Consider the following 19,985-nt stretch of genomic DNA (forward strand, 5'->3'; position numbering starts at 1 on the left):
TCAGTGAAAAATGGAAATAGAGTTAAAAAAGATGCTCAGGTGGTCGACCCAAAGTAAATTTTCACAAATTTTTGTCGTACAGCAGTCATCCTGGGGGACATCCGGCTGATCGTCTGGGGGATCCAACTCAACGGCTATGCATAGTAAATTGCTGAAAAGTGCAAGCCATCCTCAGCTTGGTGAAATGTTTGATATTTTTTCAATTTGATACCGTTTTGGTGAAACCATTGGAGCACAAAAAGTACCTCTTTTTTACCAAAGTTGAATTTGATGATGGATTTGGTGAACGGTTGGAGATGGCCCAATGGTGCAGGAAATGAATTGAACCAATATATGTTACACAATACTATCATACTGGACATCAACCAGTTCATTCAACCAAAATGCATGAATAGCTTTAAACATTTAATCAAAGAATAACAACAGCTTCCATTCCATGGAAGATGCCAGTTATATATATATATTTCATATTCATCAATCACAACATGATTATGAAACATAAGGCTCACAAGCAATTGACACTAGAACGTCATATTTCTAGGTAGAAAAGCATCCTAATAAGGACGTTGACCCACATAATTTCCCGGTGGATAATAGTTGCAAGTGACAAACCACCATTTATTCTGGCATTGAACTCTAGCACAGCCGATTTGAGCAGTGTTGCGCCAAACAACTTGAGTGTAATGCAGGCAACCAGCAGCTTCACCAATACATGCATTCAAGCCGTAGGAATACTTTGGCTTCTCATCTACCCACAGCTTCACCGCATGCACCGCTGTAAGTTCGCCCGAACTCTCTGCAATGTTTTCGCCATATGGACCATTTGAATGTTCCAAGTTGCAGTCAGCACTCCTCAATTTGGCATAGTTTTCGGCATAGGCGGCTACAGTGTTGTTCCATGTAAGAGGCTTGACTCTGATTTGTGCTCTAGCGGCATTGTGAGCAGCAAGGAAGTCTTGTGGAGAGCTTTGGGCTTGGGAGAGACGAGCCATGGTCAAGGCCACAAATGAAACAATGGCTAGTGAAATCTTGGAGAGAGCCATTTTGATTCGATCTTTGTGATTATGGAAGGATACGATTTTATGGTTTTTTGTAGGCAAAGGTTGGGAAAAGTTACCATTAAAAATAGTCATGGGAATGTCATGCATGGTCATTAGGGTAACCTATTAAAGTCAAATAACAGTTGTACAAGTTCACAAAAAGGAAAATAATAGGCACCTATTAATGTTTGATTTGGTCAAATTATTGGAAAAGTATTGCATGAGCTAAGAAAGGAGCCTTCATGCATCAAGTTTAAGAGGAGTGGAAAGATGGTTTTACCCATCTAGAGCTCTCCAATATTTTCATCTTGGTTGACCTTAGTGGTCTAATAAAATTTTCTATCTACTGTCAAAAAATAAAAAATAGGCTTTTGGATTTATCCTTCGAAATTTACTTTTTAACATGTATCTAATTTTATTTTGAAATACTTTTTAAAACAACAATAATGACAATAATAGTGATAGTTATGGAAATATCACGCCATCAATAGAGAGTTCTTCGTAAGGGATGAATTTCTCTATCAAAGTTATTGTTGGGCCTCATGGAATCCACTATAGGCCTCACTTCAACGATCTAAACTGTTTATTTTGTTCAACTATGAGTATAGATCATCTATGGAGAAAAAAAAAATCAAATTGACCTAATAATCATAACTCATGATTTTATTAAATTTGTCCACAAAAAATTTAAGAAACATTATAAATATAAAAATAGACAGTTCATTTTTTAAATTATTTGAAGGAGGTTGGACCACATTTTCCATTTCCCACAGCCTTAGATAGATAGATATCCTATTATGTTCTACCTTGTGACATCCATGCAACTCTTGCAAAATTCTCTTACATTTTAACTTAATAGTTTTATGACTGCTCTATTGTAATCGTGAAGTTTTTTACTCGATATATATATATTGAAAATTTTGACTAGATAAAATTCTTGTGAATCTATTGTAATCCTTGTGAATCTATTTTTCTAGATAAAATTCTGAATATTTTTCTCTAGGTACCCACAGCAGTGGGAGGGTGATGAATTAAGGGACTATTCACTATTGCAAACTCAACACAAGGTGTATTCTTCTATTTTTTATCAGTCAAAAATTTAACAACAAATTAAAAATAAAAACTATAGGATTATAATTTGGCTGTCTCATTTCTTTCTTAATCTACCTCCTCTCTAATCCCATTTCATTTTCAGGAAATTAATGCAAAGTTTACACAACCCACTGGCTCACTCCGGATCCAGAAATTGAATAATTTCATATTGATATGATCACAAGCACAGCTACACTTCCATGAGGGATTGTTGTTCTAAATTTTTGTGAAAAAATGGTTATAGTACAAAAGAACATGTGCAGCAGTCAACCTCAAATCTAAGCTATCAAAACCAACCCCCACATGTGTGCTTACAAACACAAATCTCCAACAAACAAAATGGAGCAATTTTATGGTAGGAATAGAATAGTGACCTCTCAGCTTCGACCCTTGATGTTGTTTAGATAGGCTATGAACAAGTCATTCCAAGTATCTGTAATTCCCGGTAAGCACCAGTGCATACAATCATCCTGTTTCTTTCCGCCAGCTGTGGATGGATGGGCATCTGCTCTAAACTCACTCATGCGGGTTATGTCCAACACATTGTAACCAGAGCAGTTGAGGACCTTGAACAAGTGCTGGTTCACAAGGCGTACCTCCACATTTGTTCCATTATTTCTCAGAGAGAAAAGTTCTTCAACCTGAAAGAACACAGGTAACCCAAAACCTAACCGTTAAATTACATGCTGTAGAAAGTAAGTGAAATGATACAGACAAATATGTTTTGTACAAGGCAATCTCCACTCAAATTGGAAAACTATAACATTTGATAAACTCTTTCAAGTGTGCAATGGAGATTTACCTCTTGTGACAACGAATTGGGATCCTCCCCTTGAGCCCCCTCCTTCATTTCCTCCTTGCAAGGGCCTTCGGGTCCACTTTGAGGCCCAGTTTTGATAATCCGAACCGTTCATATTTTTAGATTTATTAAGTATATTATACCTGTAAAAAATCAAGTTGATCGAATATCATAAAGTATGTGTTCGGAAAACTGTTTATTAAAAAATAGTTTGTAGTCCCAATTTTTTGAACGCATACTTTCTGATATCCGATCAACTTGATTTTTTACAGGTATAATATACTGAATAAATCTAAAAATATAAACGGTTCGGATTATCAAAACTGGGCCTCAAAGTGGACCCGAAGACCCCTTCAAGGAGGGAATGAAGGAGGGGGCTCAAGGAGGGAATCTGGACTCTGTGACAACAGAGGATGTAACCGCTGACAAGAACCACCTTGGTCCCATTCACCTCCTTCAAAATGTCGAGGGGATTGTCTACGGAAAAATAAAATTGCACTTGGTCTCATTCTTCCCTCCACGTATGATGTCTGTCAATTAAAATTCATATATGCACATTAACAAAGTTGGTTTCTATCCAGCATTTTTCCTACCAGGAATTAATAGGGGTGCAACTTGGGGGCTCAACCCGAGCAATCCGAGCCCAGCCCGATTTTTTTTAGGGTTTGGACAAAATATTTTCAAATTTGGTACGGGTTTGGACAAAATTTCAGAAGCCCGAATTAAATTTGGACGGGCTTGGGCAAAGATATCAAACAACCCGAGCAACCCGAAGCCCGAATTATAAATATATAGTTATATAAAAATATTAAATATATATATATATACAAATTATTAGCTATTACATGATATTAAAGTAATTTAGATTATTAAATCATGTTGAATATATATTATATATATAAATAACGTAAAATCTTACTTTTTTATTTTTCTTTTTATTTTCACTCATAAATTGGAAAGACTGCTATAGCGGCATCTCTCTTACATTATATAAATTATTTGTTTTAATGGTATTAATGATTTTCTATATATATAAAAAAAAATGTAAATAGAGTTAAATTTTAATAATGTAGCTGTAAAAAAAAAAAAAAATCGGGCAATTCGGGTTTAACTCGGGTCGGGTTTGGGCAGGCAACCTCGGGTTACAATTCGGACTTGGGCGGGCCTGGACAGATTTCAACACAACTTGAGCTGGAGTTGGACAACCTCTCAACCTGACCGAACCCGCCCGAGTTGCATCCCTAGGAATTAATGCGAGCAATGCAATAAACATAAAATTAGTTCTGAATATTCAGAACTGAACAAGGACCCCCAATCCTGCACACAGGCCAAACAAGTTGCACAAACTTAATGCCCGTATAAGAACTCAACGTGGAGATAACTAGAACACTAGGGGATTTGGACCATCTGGTTCACCCTTATGTTTAAAAGGATTGAACTATGTAGCGCCCTTAAAATAATACATAAAATCCATCATTTTAGACATGCCAAGATATAAGAGAAATCAACACCTTTTTATTCATCAGAGTAGTTCTTACAACAGTATTACATGTTAACAACAAAAACAAATGCCCTACGGGTTTACAACTTTCCAAGTCAACACTTGGTTACAAAAAGAAGAGTACTAACTCTATATAAAATAAGCCATTGGCTTGATATACATGTAATACAAACAAAATAATCAAAAAGAGTCTTCAACTCCCATAACCATCCAAGCTGTGTCCTTGGAGGTAGCACGCTACCTGTACCTGAAAATGATGTCCCATAAAGGGTGAGGCAACGCCCAGTAGAGATATGCTAAACACAATATGAGCAGTAACTAAGACATTAGCAATTGATAAATGTTTAACTCCCATAAATCAATTCATAAACCATTTCCATTACATGACCACTATGTCTACGTTTCGTTTCATTTCATTTTCCATTTCTTATCCAATTTCCAAATTCATACCCGTGGCTCAGAACCTGGCCACACACTCTAAACGAAATAATAATTCATATTAGACGTTTCCCATTTCGCAATAGATAAGCATACAAGCCGTATCAACACCTCAACAGATAAACATATGAGTTATATCAACACTTCAACGGATAAGCGTATGAGCCGTATCACCGGAGTCCATCTCTTATTTTCTCCCAAACATTAACCGGTTTAGAGGTCCATCCCTTATCTTCCCCTAAATCATGGAGTACATCTCCTATCTCCTCCCACACAACACAATGCATATAAACAATTATCATATACATCATCGAACAATACATAAAGTTAATGTATTCTTTCACTGTCATATACGATGACACATTCCATTGATTAGTATTAGTTTGCCTAATCATCATGCATTGTCTACAACAATCACGACTACCCTCAACCGGTAGCCCAAGGCAATTATTGATAATAAATACGTCAACAGATAATTTATCCATATTTCCAAAAGTGAGCGATTAATAAATCCAACTTCACTAATCCATCTCATAATGAGCCCATTTCATTATATTCAACTCAATTCCATATTTTCTCAGCACTTGTCATTAATTACACTAGTGATCCAAAAATGCCCAAACATGGCATTTTCCCTTTGATTCCCAATATTGACTCCAAGAGTCCATATATTACCAACAATATCAATATACTCATTTTGAAACCCAAATACGTATTTATGGTCCAAAATAAACAAAACCCTCTTTTCAAAATTATACATTTGAAACCCTAGTTTCCAAAACCCAAAACCATTTATACAAAAAACTCAATATCTAGGTCAAAACCCATAAAAGTGAGTAGGAATCCCTACCTCAAATTTGGAGCCCAAGGGAAAGAGATGAAGAAAACCAAAATGCTCCAAACTCCAAGATCCACGGATCAAAACGAAGCCCTCGACGATCAACACAACTTTTACAAAGGCCAAAGGAAAGGGAAGCACTCTAACTAGATCAAACCCTAGAGAGAAGGGAGTTTCTAGAGAGAGAGGCTCTCAAAATCGGTTTAGGGAAAGTAAGAGAGAGAGAGAGAGTGAATGTAAAAAGTGATTCAAAAATGCTTAACTGCCTTCTGATATACGACATTCCCGTTTGAGCGGAGAACAGGACGCTTGAGCGTCACGCACAAAAATCTAGACACGCTCGAGCGCAAGAAGGCCCGCTTGAGCGCCAAGACACAAGAATAAAGTACATCCGCTCGAGCGCGAAAACCAGCCCGCTCGAGCATAGATTTCCCTCTCCCAGAACTCACACCCAAAAAGTACTACCCGCTCGAGCGCCAACAAGCCAGCTCGAGTGCGACCCGCTCGAGCGCAGGAAATCCGCTCGAGCGTAGAAATCACACCTGTAGAAGTTTTGTAGAGTACCAAAATGCTGGCAATGTGCAATATCCGCTCGAGCGCTAGACGACCCGCTCGAGCGGAACGACCAAAAACCTGGTAACAAGATTTTAGACCAAGGCTCAACCCACTTGCTCGAAACATGCCCAACACATCCTAAAACTCAAACAAATGGAATCAAAGGATGGCAATAAGATAGATACAACTACCAACTCTACAGAACCAAAGTCCGGAATACAACAGATATCGAAAGGGAAAACCGGAATCGCTATAACCTCCCCCCTTAAAGAATTTCGTCCCCGAAATTAAATACAAGTTTTTCAGAAACAAGATTTTCTCAATTCCCAACATTATTACAAATGCAAAATTTAACAACTCGACCCATTTCCGGTCATTCTATCTCCATTCAAGAGGCAATTTACCACATATCTCAATATGTATTAACAACATGCTTTCCTCAAAATTCATCAATTTCTACATATATGTTTCACAATTCTATATCATATTCCACATTCATGATATATCTTCATTTCTACAATACATTCAACATATACAATGTTATAACAAACTTCCAATTTAAGGCAAGTTCTACAATACTTCCATAAAACAAAACATTCACAATGTTTTACAACTTAAGACATATATAATGCTCTTAAGGTTCAATAAGATTACAAAATTTCCAAAGCATGATTACACATCAACAAACAAGTCCGGATATTTCTCGCGAACCTCCAACTCACGTTCCCAAGTGGCTTCCTCCACTCCGTGGTGTTTCCACAAAACCTTCACTAAGGGAATGGTCTTGCCACGCAGGACTTGATCCCGCCTATCCAAGACTCGAACCGGTCTCTCTTCATACGAGACATCCTCATCTATCTCTAAGTCGGTCCAATCTAACACATGGGACGGATCCGGCTCATACTTCCGAAACATACTCACATGAAACACGTCATGCACTCCGGACAACTGCGGTGGCAAAGCTAAACGATAAGCAACCTCTTCAATCCTCTCAAGGATCTCAAAGGGACCAATAAACCGAGGGGACAACTTCTCACTCTTTCCAAACCTCATCAAACCTTGCCTAGGTGATATCTTTAGAAAGACATGGTCACCTATCCACCTCCTTCAAAATGTCGAGGGGATTGTCTACGGAAAAATAAAATTGCACTTGGTCTCATTCTTCCCTCCACGTATGATGTCTGTCAATTAAAATTCATATATGCACATTAACAAAGTTGGTTTCTATCCAGCATTTTTCCTACCAGGAATTAATAGGGGTGCAACTTGGGGGGCTCAACCCGAGCAATCCGAGCCCAGCCCGATTTTTTTTAGGGCTTGGACAAAATATTTTCAAATTTGGTACGGGTTTGGACAAAATTTCAGAAGCCCGAATTAAATTTGGACGGGCTTGGGCAAAGATATCAAACAACCCGAGCAACCCGAAGCCCGAATTATAAATATATAGTTATATAAAAATATTAAATATATATATATATATACAAATTATTAGCTATTACATGATATTAAAGTAATTTAGATTATTAAATCATGTTGAATATATATTATATATATAAATAACGTAAAATCTTACTTTTTTATTTTTATTTTTATTTTCACTCATAAATTGGAAAGACTACTATAGCGGCATCTCTCTTACATTATATAAATTATTTGTTTTAATGGTATTAATGATTTTCTATATATATAAAAAAAATGTAAATAGAGTTAAATTTTAATAATGTAGCTGTAAAAAAAAAAAAAATCGGGCAATTCGGGTTTAACTCGGGTCGGGTTTGGGCAGGCAACCTCGGGTTACAATTCGGACTTGGGCGGGCCTGGACAGATTTCAACACAACTTGAGCTGGAGTTGGACAACCTCTCAACCTGACCGAACCCGCCCGAGTTGCATCCCTAGGAATTAATGCGAGCAATGCAATAAACATAAAATTAGTTCTGAATATTCAGAACTGAACAAGGACCCCCAATCCTGCACACAGGCCAAACAAGTTGCACAAACTTAATGCCCGTATAAGAACTCAACGTGGAGATAACTAGAACACTAGGGGATTTGGACCATCTGGTTCACCCTTATGTTTAAAAGGATTGAACTATGTAGCGCCCTTAAAATAATACATAAAATCCATCATTTTAGACATGCCAAGATATAAGAGAAATCAACACCTTTTTATTCATCAGAGTAGTTCTTACAACAGTATTACATGTTAACAACAAAAACAAATGCCCTACGGGTTTACAACTTTCCAAGTCAACACTTGGTTACAAAAAGAAGAGTACTAACTCTATATAAAATAAGCCATTGGCTTGATATACATGTAATACAAACAAAATAATCAAAAAGAGTCTTCAACTCCCATAACCATCCAAGCTGTGTCCTTGGAGGTAGCACGCTACCTGTACCTGAAAATGATGTCCCATAAAGGGTGAGGCAACGCCCAGTAGAGATATGCTAAACACAATATGAGCAGTAACTAAGACATTAGCAATTGATAAATGTTTAACTCCCATAAATCAATTCATAAACCATTTCCATTACATGACCACTATGTCTACGTTTCGTTTCATTTCATTTTCCATTTCTTATCCAATTTCCAAATTCATACCCGTGGCTCAGAACCTGGCCACACACTCTAAACGAAATAATAATTCATATTAGACGTTTCCCATTTCGCAATAGATAAGCATACAAGCCGTATCAACACCTCAACAGATAAACATATGAGTTATATCAACACTTCAACGGATAAGCGTATGAGCCGTATCACCGGAGTCCATCTCTTATTTTCTCCCAAACATTAACCGGTTTAGAGGTCCATCCCTTATCTTCCCCTAAATCATGGAGTACATCTCCTATCTCCTCCCACACAACACAATGCATATAAACAATTATCATATACATCATCGAACAATACATAAAGTTAATGTATTCTTTCACTGTCATATACGATGACACATTCCATTGATTAGTATTAGTTTGCCTAATCATCATGCATTGTCTACAACAATCACGACTACCCTCAACCGGTAGCCCAAGGCAATTATTGATAATAAATACGTCAACAGATAATTTATCCATATTTCCAAAAGTGAGCGATTAATAAATCCAACTTCACTAATCCATCTCATAATGAGCCCATTTCATTATATTCAACTCAATTCCATATTTTCTCAGCACTTGTCATTAATTACACTAGTGATCCAAAAATGCCCAAACATGGCATTTTCCCTTTGATTCCCAATATTGACTCCAAGAGTCCATATATTACCAACAATATCAATATACTCATTTTGAAACCCAAATACGTATTTATGGTCCAAAATAAACAAAACCCTCTTTTCAAAATTATACATTTGAAACCCTAGTTTCCAAAACCCAAAACCATTTATACAAAAAACTCAATATCTAGGTCAAAACCCATAAAAGTGAGTAGGAATCCCTACCTCAAATTTGGAGCCCAAGGGAAAGAGATGAAGAAAACCAAAATGCTCCAAACTCCAAGATCCACGGATCAAAACGAAGCCCTCGACGATCAACACAACTTTTACAAAGGCCAAAGGAAAGGGAAGCACTCTAACTAGATCAAACCCTAGAGAGAAGGGAGTTTCTAGAGAGAGAGGCTCTCAAAATCGGTTTAGGGAAAGTAAGAGAGAGAGAGAGAGTGAATGTAAAAAGTGATTCAAAAATGCTTAACTGCCTTCTGATATACGACATTCCCGTTTGAGCGGAGAACAGGACGCTTGAGCGTCACGCACAAAAATCTAGACACGCTCGAGCGCAAGAAGGCCCGCTTGAGCGCCAAGACACAAGAATAAAGTACATCCGCTCGAGCGCGAAAACCAGCCCGCTCGAGCATAGATTTCCCTCTCCCAGAACTCACACCCAAAAAGTACTACCCGCTCGAGCGCCAACAAGCCAGCTCGAGTGCGACCCGCTCGAGCGCAGGAAATCCGCTCGAGCGTAGAAATCACACCTGTAGAAGTTTTGTAGAGTACCAAAATGCTGGCAATGTGCAATATCCGCTCGAGCGCTAGACGACCCGCTCGAGCGGAACGACCAAAAACCTGGTAACAAGATTTTAGACCAAGGCTCAACCCACTTGCTCGAAACATGCCCAACACATCCTAAAACTCAAACAAATGGAATCAAAGGATGGCAATAAGATAGATACAACTACCAACTCTACAGAACCAAAGTCCGGAATACAACAGATATCGAAAGGGAAAACCGGAATCGCTATAACCTCCCCCCTTAAAGAATTTCGTCCCCGAAATTAAATACAAGTTTTTCAGAAACAAGATTTTCTCAATTCCCAACATTATTACAAATGCAAAATTTAACAACTCGACCCATTTCCGGTCATTCTATCTCCATTCAAGAGGCAATTTACCACATATCTCAATATGTATTAACAACATGCTTTCCTCAAAATTCATCAATTTCTACATATATGTTTCACAATTCTATATCATATTCCACATTCATGATATATCTTCATTTCTACAATACATTCAACATATACAATGTTATAACAAACTTCCAATTTAAGGCAAGTTCTACAATACTTCCATAAAACAAAACATTCACAATGTTTTACAACTTAAGACATATATAATGCTCTTAAGGTTCAATAAGATTACAAAATTTCCAAAGCATGATTACACATCAACAAACAAGTCCGGATATTTCTCGCGAACCTCCAACTCACGTTCCCAAGTGGCTTCCTCCACTCCGTGGTGTTTCCACAAAACCTTCACTAAGGGAATGGTCTTGCCACGCAGGACTTGATCCCGCCTATCCAAGACTCGAACCGGTCTCTCTTCATACGAGACATCCTCATCTATCTCTAAGTCGGTCCAATCTAACACATGGGACGGATCCGGCTCATACTTCCGAAACATACTCACATGAAACACGTCATGCACTCCGGACAACTGCGGTGGCAAAGCTAAACGATAAGCAACCTCTTCAATCCTCTCAAGGATCTCAAAGGGACCAATAAACCGAGGGGACAACTTCTCACTCTTTCCAAACCTCATCAAACCTTGCCTAGGTGATATCTTTAGAAAGACATGGTCACCTATCTCAAAAACCAAAGGCCTCCTTCTACGGTCGGCATAACTCTTTTAGCGACTCTGGGCTGTAACAAGCCTCCTACGGATAAGCTTAACTTTCTCAGTCGTCTCTCTTACCAACTCTGGACCCAACAAAGGTGCATCACCCACCTCAGCCCAACAAACTGGAGACCTACATGATCGGCCATACAAGGCCTCAAACGGTGCCATACCGATGCTAGACTGGAAACTGTTGTTGTAGGCAAACTCCACCAAGGGCAAGTGTCTTTCCCACGTCCCACTAAAGTCAAGGACACAACCTCGAAGCATATCTTCAAGGATCTGAATAGTACGCTCGGACTGCCCGTCAGTCTGAGGATGATAAGCCGTACTAAAGGTCCACTTAGTGCCCAAGGCACTTTGCAAACTCTGCCACAACCTAGCAGTAAAACGAGGATCTCTATTAGAGACAATCGTTACTAGGACCCCGTGTAACCTCACTATGTCCCGAATATATAAGTCGGCAAGATGATCTACCGAATCTCTCACGCGAATAGGAATGAAGTGCGCTGACTTAGTCAACCAGTCTACAACCACCCAAATAGCATCACTACCCCGCTGAGTCTTCGGAAGACCTACCACGAAATCCATAGTGACATGCTCCCACTTCCACTCGGCAATAGGCAAGGGTTGCAACAAACCCGTTGGCCTCTGATGTTCGGCCTTCACTTGCTAACAAGTAAGGCACTTAGACACGAAGACTACCACATCTCTCTTCATACACCGCCACCAGAACTGGCGACCCAAATCCCGATACATCTTAGTGCCTCCCAGATGCACCGCAAGACGTGAATGGTGAAACTCTCGGAGTACTTCCTCTCGGCAAGACTCCGGCACAAACAAACGGTCTCGGTATCTCACACTCAGGTTGGGATGCACCGTCAAATCCTTCTCAACCTTCCCACTCGAGATCTTCTCTCGGAGGGATTCTACCTCAAGGTCATCTCTCTGTGCCTCTAACACTCGAGTCACAAGTGTAGGCTGCGCAATAACAGAAAACAAGGCCGCAGCCTCAACAGATTGGCTCAAAAGCAAATCAAACTCGCCAAGTGCACCCAACATCTCCCATTCCTGGATGGCTATACAAGCTACATCACTAATGGATTTCCTACTAAGGGCATCGGCCACAACATTGGCCTTTCCCGGGTGATAATGCAACTCAAAGTCATAGTCTTCAATGAACTCCATCCACTTTTTCTACCTCAAATTCAAGTCTCTCTGTGTAAACAGATACTTCAAACTCTTATGGTCCGAGAACACCTCGAACCTCTCACCATAAAGATAGTGCCTCTAAATCTTCAAGGCAAAGATTACTGCTGCTAACTCTAGGTCATGCATAGGGTAATTCTTCTCGTGTATTTTCAACTGACGTGAGCCATAAGCTACCACTTTCCCCTCTTACATCAACACACAACCTAAGCCCTCTCGTGAGGCATCGCAATAAACCGCATAACCAACCCTCTCTCCGGAATAATCAACACCGGAGCGGTGGTCAATCTAACCTTCAACTCTTGGAACGACTTTTCACACGTTTCACTCCACACAAACTTGACCCCTTTCCGCGTCAATCTAGTCAACGGCGAAGCTAGCCTGGAGAAATCTTTCACAAACTGGCGGTAATACCCAGCTAATCCCAGGAAACTACGGATCTCAAAAACACTCTTAGGTTGTGCCCAATCTTGCACTGCCTCAACCTTGGACGTATCAACAGACACTCCTTCCCCGGATACCACGTGGCCTAAGAACTTGACTTCTCCTAGCCAGAACTCACATTTCCCAAACTTGGCATACAGCCTATGGGCTTTAAGCAATTCAAGCACCACTCTCAAGTATTCCTCGTGCTCCTCCTTAGAAGGCGAATAAATCAGAATGTCGTCCACGAAAACGACTACAAATCGATCTAAGAATTCCCGGAAGATCCGGTTCATCAAGTCCATAAAGACTGCCGGTGCATTGGTAAGCCCAAATGGCATCACCAGAGACTCATAATGGCCATACCGCGTACGGAATGCCGTCTTAGGAATATCCTCCTCCCTGACCCTCAATTGGTGGTAACCCGATCTCAAGTCTATCTTAGAGAAACAACGGGAACCCTTCAACTGGTTAAACAAATCATCTATACGGGGCATAGGGTACTTATTCTTAACCGTAGCCCGATTCAACTTCCGGTAATCGATACACAATCTCAAGGCACCATCTTTCTTCTTAGCAAAGAGGGCCAGTGCTCCCCACGGCGAAACACTAGGGCGGATGAAGCCCTTATCTAACAATTCCTGGAGCTGAATCTTCAACTCACTTAACTCGGCTGGGGCAAAACGGTAAGGTGCCATAGAAATCGATGCCTTACCGGGCACTAAATCAATAGAGAACTCTATCTCTCGGTGAGGTGGCAAACTAACGAGATCCTCAGGAAAGACATCCGAATACTCACAGACCACCCTCGGCAACACAATCTAGGTCTCATCACACTCACTACTCAAAAGCCTAGCAAGAAGACCACTAAGCTCACTCCCGCCTCGCAGATTATGCACCGGTGGCAACACACTACCAACCCGATCCCCCAAGAAATGGAAACACTCCCCGCTCAAGGTACAAACTGTGACCCTCTGGCGGTAGCAATCAATAATAGCCCAGTATGACGATAGCCAGTCCATAGCCAAAATAACATCAAAACCCTTTATGGGCATGACAACAAAAGGAAAAGGAAGCCTATGGTCAGCGACCTCTATATCACAACCTCTACATCCATGTTTCAAATTCAATTCACCCCCAACAGGTGATACAACACACATAGAAGATGCTAATAGTGCCAACTCCAACTCCAACATAGATGCGAATGCAGCAATTACAAAAGAATGAGATGCACCCGTATCAATCAACACACTAGCAACCGAGTTGTAAAATAGAAAGGTACCTCTCATAACTGATGGAGCTGGTACTAGGTCCTGCGTAGTAACAGCATACACGCGCCCTGTAGGCCCCTGATCCACCTGCTCACCTCTAGGAGCAAAAGACTGCTGCACTGACTGGGACGACGAAGCTCCCGGATTGGCCCTCGAGGCCTGCACAGACTGAGCTGGCAGATAACCCTGCGTCTGCCTAGAACCAGACACCCCCGAAGTGGCACTCAACTGTGGGCAAAACCTCTTCAGGTGCCCGGACTGACCACACTGATAGCAAGACAAAGGCTGGCCCCTACCCTGACTCTGGCCCTGAGGTCGAGCCAAAGAAGAAGCAGCTCGCTGACCTCCTCCCTTCTGTGGACAAACTGAAGACTTGTGACCCAGCTGGCCACAAGTGAAACAAGTCAAACCTCACTGATTACCTCTCTCGGAGCTTGCACTCGGCACTGGAAAGGTCAATCTAGCCAAACCACCCTGAGACTGCTGAGGGTTTGAACCCCTCTGTCTCCTGCCATCACCCTGACCATCTTGGCTCCTCTTGGAGCCTCTCTGCCCTTCCTCCTCTTCCTACATCATGATCTCCATATGAGCTGCAGCATCCACCAGACGTCTATACTCTCGAATAAAGGACCCTCCAACCCTCAACTTGAGTCCATGCCTCAACTTTCGCTCAAACTCTAAGCAACGGCATTCCTCGGATGCCACAAGTTCAGGTGCAAACCTGGACAAGCTAGTAAAAGTAGCCTCAAACTCGGCCACTGAAAAACCCTGCTGTTTAAGCTGGCAAAACTGTTCCCTCAGCTTCTCCTTAGCAGCTGAAGATAAAAACTTCTCCTGGAAGGCATCTACAAAAGCCCCCTATGCACCACCAACACTGCCCTTCTCGTACTTCCACCATTGACCTGCATCTCCCTTCAGTTGGAAGGATGCCAGGGTCACCTTTAAAGCCCCATCCTCAATGCCAAGCATCTCAAACGTCTTCTCCATCTGTTCCAACCACTCGGCAGCCTTAAGTGGCTCCTTCGGATCCCCAACAAACTCGTCCAGGTTAGACCGGAAGAATTCCCTCTTCAGAAAAGAAGGCCCTTCCTCAACAACGTGGGCCTGATCCTGATTCCCAGCTCTGAGAATACCCAAAGCTCCTGCTATCTCTCGGGCCAAGGCACTCATAGCCTGCTGACCCGTTGGCTTGGCCACATTAGCTTGACCAACTCCCTCTTGTTGTGCTGGAATATTATCCGATAAAGGCATCTCCTGCCTACCACGCCTGCCACACCTACCACCTCGTCCTCTTCCTGACATCCTAATAAAGGTAACGAAGAACGTTAGCTCATTCATAAATGTACCGAAGCTATAACACCCGCGTCCTAATGCATAGACAACAGTAATTCACTCCACATAAGCACACAATCACATAAGCACTTACGAATTTCATTTCCGGATAATGATAGTCCCAAGGCGTTACTAGAGTTCCGGTTAGAAACAGCATTGATAAAATGCTTTTCCAACAAGACTCACAGAAACCCAAGGATCCAATCAACATCCTAGAAACTAAATCCCATACCCAAATAATCACATAAACATGTTATCACATAAGCACATAACATTACATCTAAGTCTCTAACAAGCGAGACAAACCCATTGTGATACTAATCACTTCCCACGTGCCCAAAGTATTCGAATCATGTACGCTTTGATACCAAGTTGTAGCGCCCTCAAAATAATACATGAAACCCACCATTTTAGACATGCCAAGATATAAGAGAAATCAACACCTTTCTATTCATCAGAGTAGTTCTTACAACAGTATTATATGTTAACAACAAAAGCAAATGCCCTACGGGCTTACATCTTTCCAAGTCAACACTTGGTTACAAAAAGAAGAGTACTAACTCTATACAAAATAAGCCCTTGGCTTGATATACATGTAATACAAACAAAATAATCGAAAAAAGTCTTCAACTTCTATAACCATCCAAGCTATGTCCTTGGAGGTGGCATGCTACCTGTACCTGAAAATGATGTCCCATAAAGGGTGAGCCAACGCCCAGTAAAGATATGCTAAACACAATATGAGCACTAACTAAGACATTAGCAATTGATAAATGTTCAACTCCCATAAATCAATTCATAAACCATTTCCATTACATGACCACTATGTCTATGTTTCATTTCATTTTCCATTTCTTATTCAATTTCCAAATTCATACCCGTGGCTCAGAACCTGGCCACACACTCTAAACGAAATAATAATTCATATTAGACGTTTCCCATTTCGCAATAGATAAGCATACAAGCCGTATCAACACCTCAACAGATAAGCATATGAGCTATATCAACACGTCCATAGATAAGCATATGAGCTATATCAACACTTCAACGGATAAGCATATGAGTCGCATCACCGGAGTCCATCCCTTATCTTCTCCCAAACATTAATCGGTTTAGAGGTCCATCCCCTATCTTTCTCTAAACCGTGGAGTACATCCCCTATCTCCTCCCACACAACACAATGTATATAAACAATTATCATATGCATCATCAAACAATACATAAAGTTAATGTATTCTTTCACTGTCATATACGATGACACATTCCATTGATTAGTTTTAGTTTGCCTAATCATCATGCATTGTCTACAATAATCACGACTACCCTCCACCGATAGCCCAAGGCAATTATTTCTAAACAGATAATAAATGCGTCAACAGATAATTTATCCATATTTTCGAAAGTGAGTGATTAATAAATCCAACTTCACTAATCCATCTCATAATGAGCCAATTTCATTATATTCAACTCAATTCCATATTTTCTTAACACTTGTCATCAATTACACTAGTGACCCAAAAATGCCCAAACATGGCATTTTCCGTTTGATTCCCAATATTGACTCCAAGAGTCCATATATTACCAACAACATCAATATACTCATTTTGAAGCCCAAATACGTATTTATGGTCCAAAATAAACAAAACCCTCTTTTCAAAATTAGATATTTGAAACCCTAGTTTCCAAAACCCAAAACCACTTATACAAAAAACTCAATATATAGGTCAAAACCCATAAAAGTGAGTAGGAATCCCTACTTCAAATTCGAAGCCCAAGGGAAGGACATGAAGAAAACCAAAATGCTCCAAACTCCAAGATCCACGAATCAAAACGAAGCCCTCGACGATCAACACAACTTTTACAAAGGCCAAAGGAAAGGGAAGCACTCTAACTAGATCAAACCCTAGAAAGAAGGGAGTTTCTAGGGAGAGAGGCTCTCAAAATCGGTTTTGGGAAAGTAAGAAAGAGAGAGAGAGTGAATGTATAAAGTGATTCAAAAATGCCTAACTGCCTTCTGATATACGACATTCCCGCTCGAGCGGAGAACAGGACGCTTGAGCGTCACGCACAAAAATCTAGACACGCTCGAGCGCAAGAAGGCCCGCTCGAGCGCCAAGACACAAGAATAAAGTATATCCGCTCGAGCGTGAAAACCAGTCCACTCGAGCGTAGATTTCCCCTTCCCAGAACTCAAACCCAAAAAGTACTATCCGCTCGAGCGCCAACAAGCCCGCTCGAGGGCAACCCGCTCGAGGGAAGGAAATCTGCTCGAGCGTAGAAATCACACCTGCAGAAGTTTTGCAGAGCACCAAAATGCTGGGAGTGTGCAATATCCGCTCGAGCGCTAGACGACCCGCTGGAGCGGAACGACCAAAAACCTGGCAACAAGATTTTAGACCAAGGCTCAACCCACCTGCTCGAAACATGCCCAACACATCCTAAAACTCAAACAAATGGAATGAAATGATGGCAATAAGATAGATACAACTACCAACTCCACGGAACCAAAGTCCGGAATACAACAGATATCGAAAAGGAAAACCGGGATCGCTATAAACTCTCACAAGAAAATCAAAATAGATGGTCCACATTATCTGATCCTAACACTTATAAGCATTGACCATCTGCAGACACAGATCATCAGGTCCTCCACCATTAAACATTTAACTGGGTAACCAAATGTGGTGATATGATAAATATATTTTTATCTGTACTAATTTTTTATCTTGATTGGCCACCTTTTTTTTATTCAACTCTTGATCATCTACTTATCACTTAGGCTTTTCCACTATAAGATAATATTAATATTATTAGCCTTCAATCAGTGAAACTTATAGCAGCTTTTAAAGAGATAGGTAAATCAATGGGTTTTCAGTTTCGCATCTAGAATCATTTTAGGATATTCCTTATGTAAGTCATCAAAGACAAACCGAGAATTCTCCCAAAACAATCCCTAAGGATCGTACATTCGAGCATATAAATTACATCACCCATGTCCATCATATCTAAAATAGAGGACTACCAACCCTAGATGATGACAACCTTGTAAGGAAAAACTTCTTTTAGACCATTGATCATGCCTCAGTAGTCTTCATCGATCATCGTTGGCCCACCATGGCTTGATGAAATCCAAGAACCACTATTTGAATAACTGTTTTAGACTATAAAAGATTTATTGGAACTAGTAATCTTTTTGCGTTTCTAACTTTTCGCCATAAAAACATAAGGTAAATACTTACGGATCTACTTATCCAATTCTCCAATGAGAAGTTAGGTCACAATGTCCACAAGGTAAAGTTCCAAACTCATGTTAATCATGGCCTAAGTCGAAGCAACCTCACTCCCAATGAGGAAGTCTTGTCATGGTCTACACCTTCCTCAATGGTGAAATTTTTCAGTATCTAGCGAGCCTTATGCCTCAAAAAGTGACTATCCAAATTGCGCATAACTTTAGAAAAGTTTTGCGTCATAATGGAAAGTCAACCAAATCTTAGAAATAGTTAATCCTCAAAGACTGTCTTAAAATGCGCAACATTGATCCACTTTTCTAAAAGTAGGGGACTAGAGAGCCTTTGGCATTATCCTAGGCTCTTTATCATCTTGCGGAACAATCATGAATGTTTCCCTCTCAATCACCCAGTGATGATGTGGAAAAAATTTCACATTCGCTACTGCGCAACTAAGAATATAGAGTATTCTTCTCTAATGGAGTAATCCACTAGTAGGCAGGTCACTCCCACTATCCCTAGGATATTGGAAATTTCGTTCCATTTTCAACTAGGCTACATAAAGCGTCATACTTAGAATTATCTATCTTATAGAGTTCCAAAACGGTACTCACGTCACCTTTACTAAGAAAACTTTATGTGACTTAGTTACACTCCCACAAAGCTACTCACCTATAAGCACATGACCCAGAGGGTTTACATGACAGCATACAATAATGCGCCACATGACCCTAAGCGTTTACAAGACAACATACAATAATGCGCCCTAGAACTCTAAGTCTTAACTTCGTAACCGTATGAGAAGTAAGATAACGATAAGCTGCTTGATGGCTACAGATCGCCCATAAATGGCTCTCTGCTAATCCATTACTCAAATAGAGTATAAAATCTGATATGGAGGGCACTTAATTAGGGATATAGGCAATTGGGAAATATATTGCACCATCATCCACCTAACATAAACAATACTTAATTCTTTATCTCTACTATACCATTGTGTTGTTGAGTACTAGGAATAATCAATTTTCTAAGTATCCATTTCTCTTCACATAGCTTTTTAAAAAATAACTCAAATAGATACTTGCCGCTTTGGTTAAAACTAAAAGCACGAAAGCTATTATCTAATTGATCTTGACCTCATATGTGCA

The 19,985-nt window shown here is 40.3% G+C and overlaps 1 protein-coding gene across 1 annotated transcript; it reads right to left on the bottom strand.

Annotated features, from left to right (window-relative positions):
- Positions 1–404: 404 nt before the first annotated feature.
- LOC114265122 (pathogenesis-related leaf protein 6-like) lies at positions 405–1,569 on the bottom strand. The gene has a single exon (XM_028205864.2). It carries the CDS (start codon positions 1,152–1,154, stop codon positions 555–557), a length of 600 nt encoding a protein of 199 aa, XP_028061665.1. The 5' UTR covers positions 1,155–1,569; the 3' UTR covers positions 405–554.
- Positions 1,570–19,985: the final 18,416 nt, after the last annotated feature.

Source organism: Camellia sinensis, chromosome 12 (assembly GCF_055761805.1).
Source record: "Camellia sinensis isolate YWXY chromosome 12, ASM5576180v1, whole genome shotgun sequence".
Lineage (NCBI taxonomy): Eukaryota > Viridiplantae > Streptophyta > Magnoliopsida > Ericales > Theaceae > Camellia > Camellia sinensis.

Bases quoted from the DNA above. Each gene is read 5' to 3' on its own strand.
- LOC114265122 (XM_028205864.2), bottom strand. From the start codon at position 1,154: ATGACCATGCATGACATTCCCATGACTATTTTTAATGGTAACTTTTCC.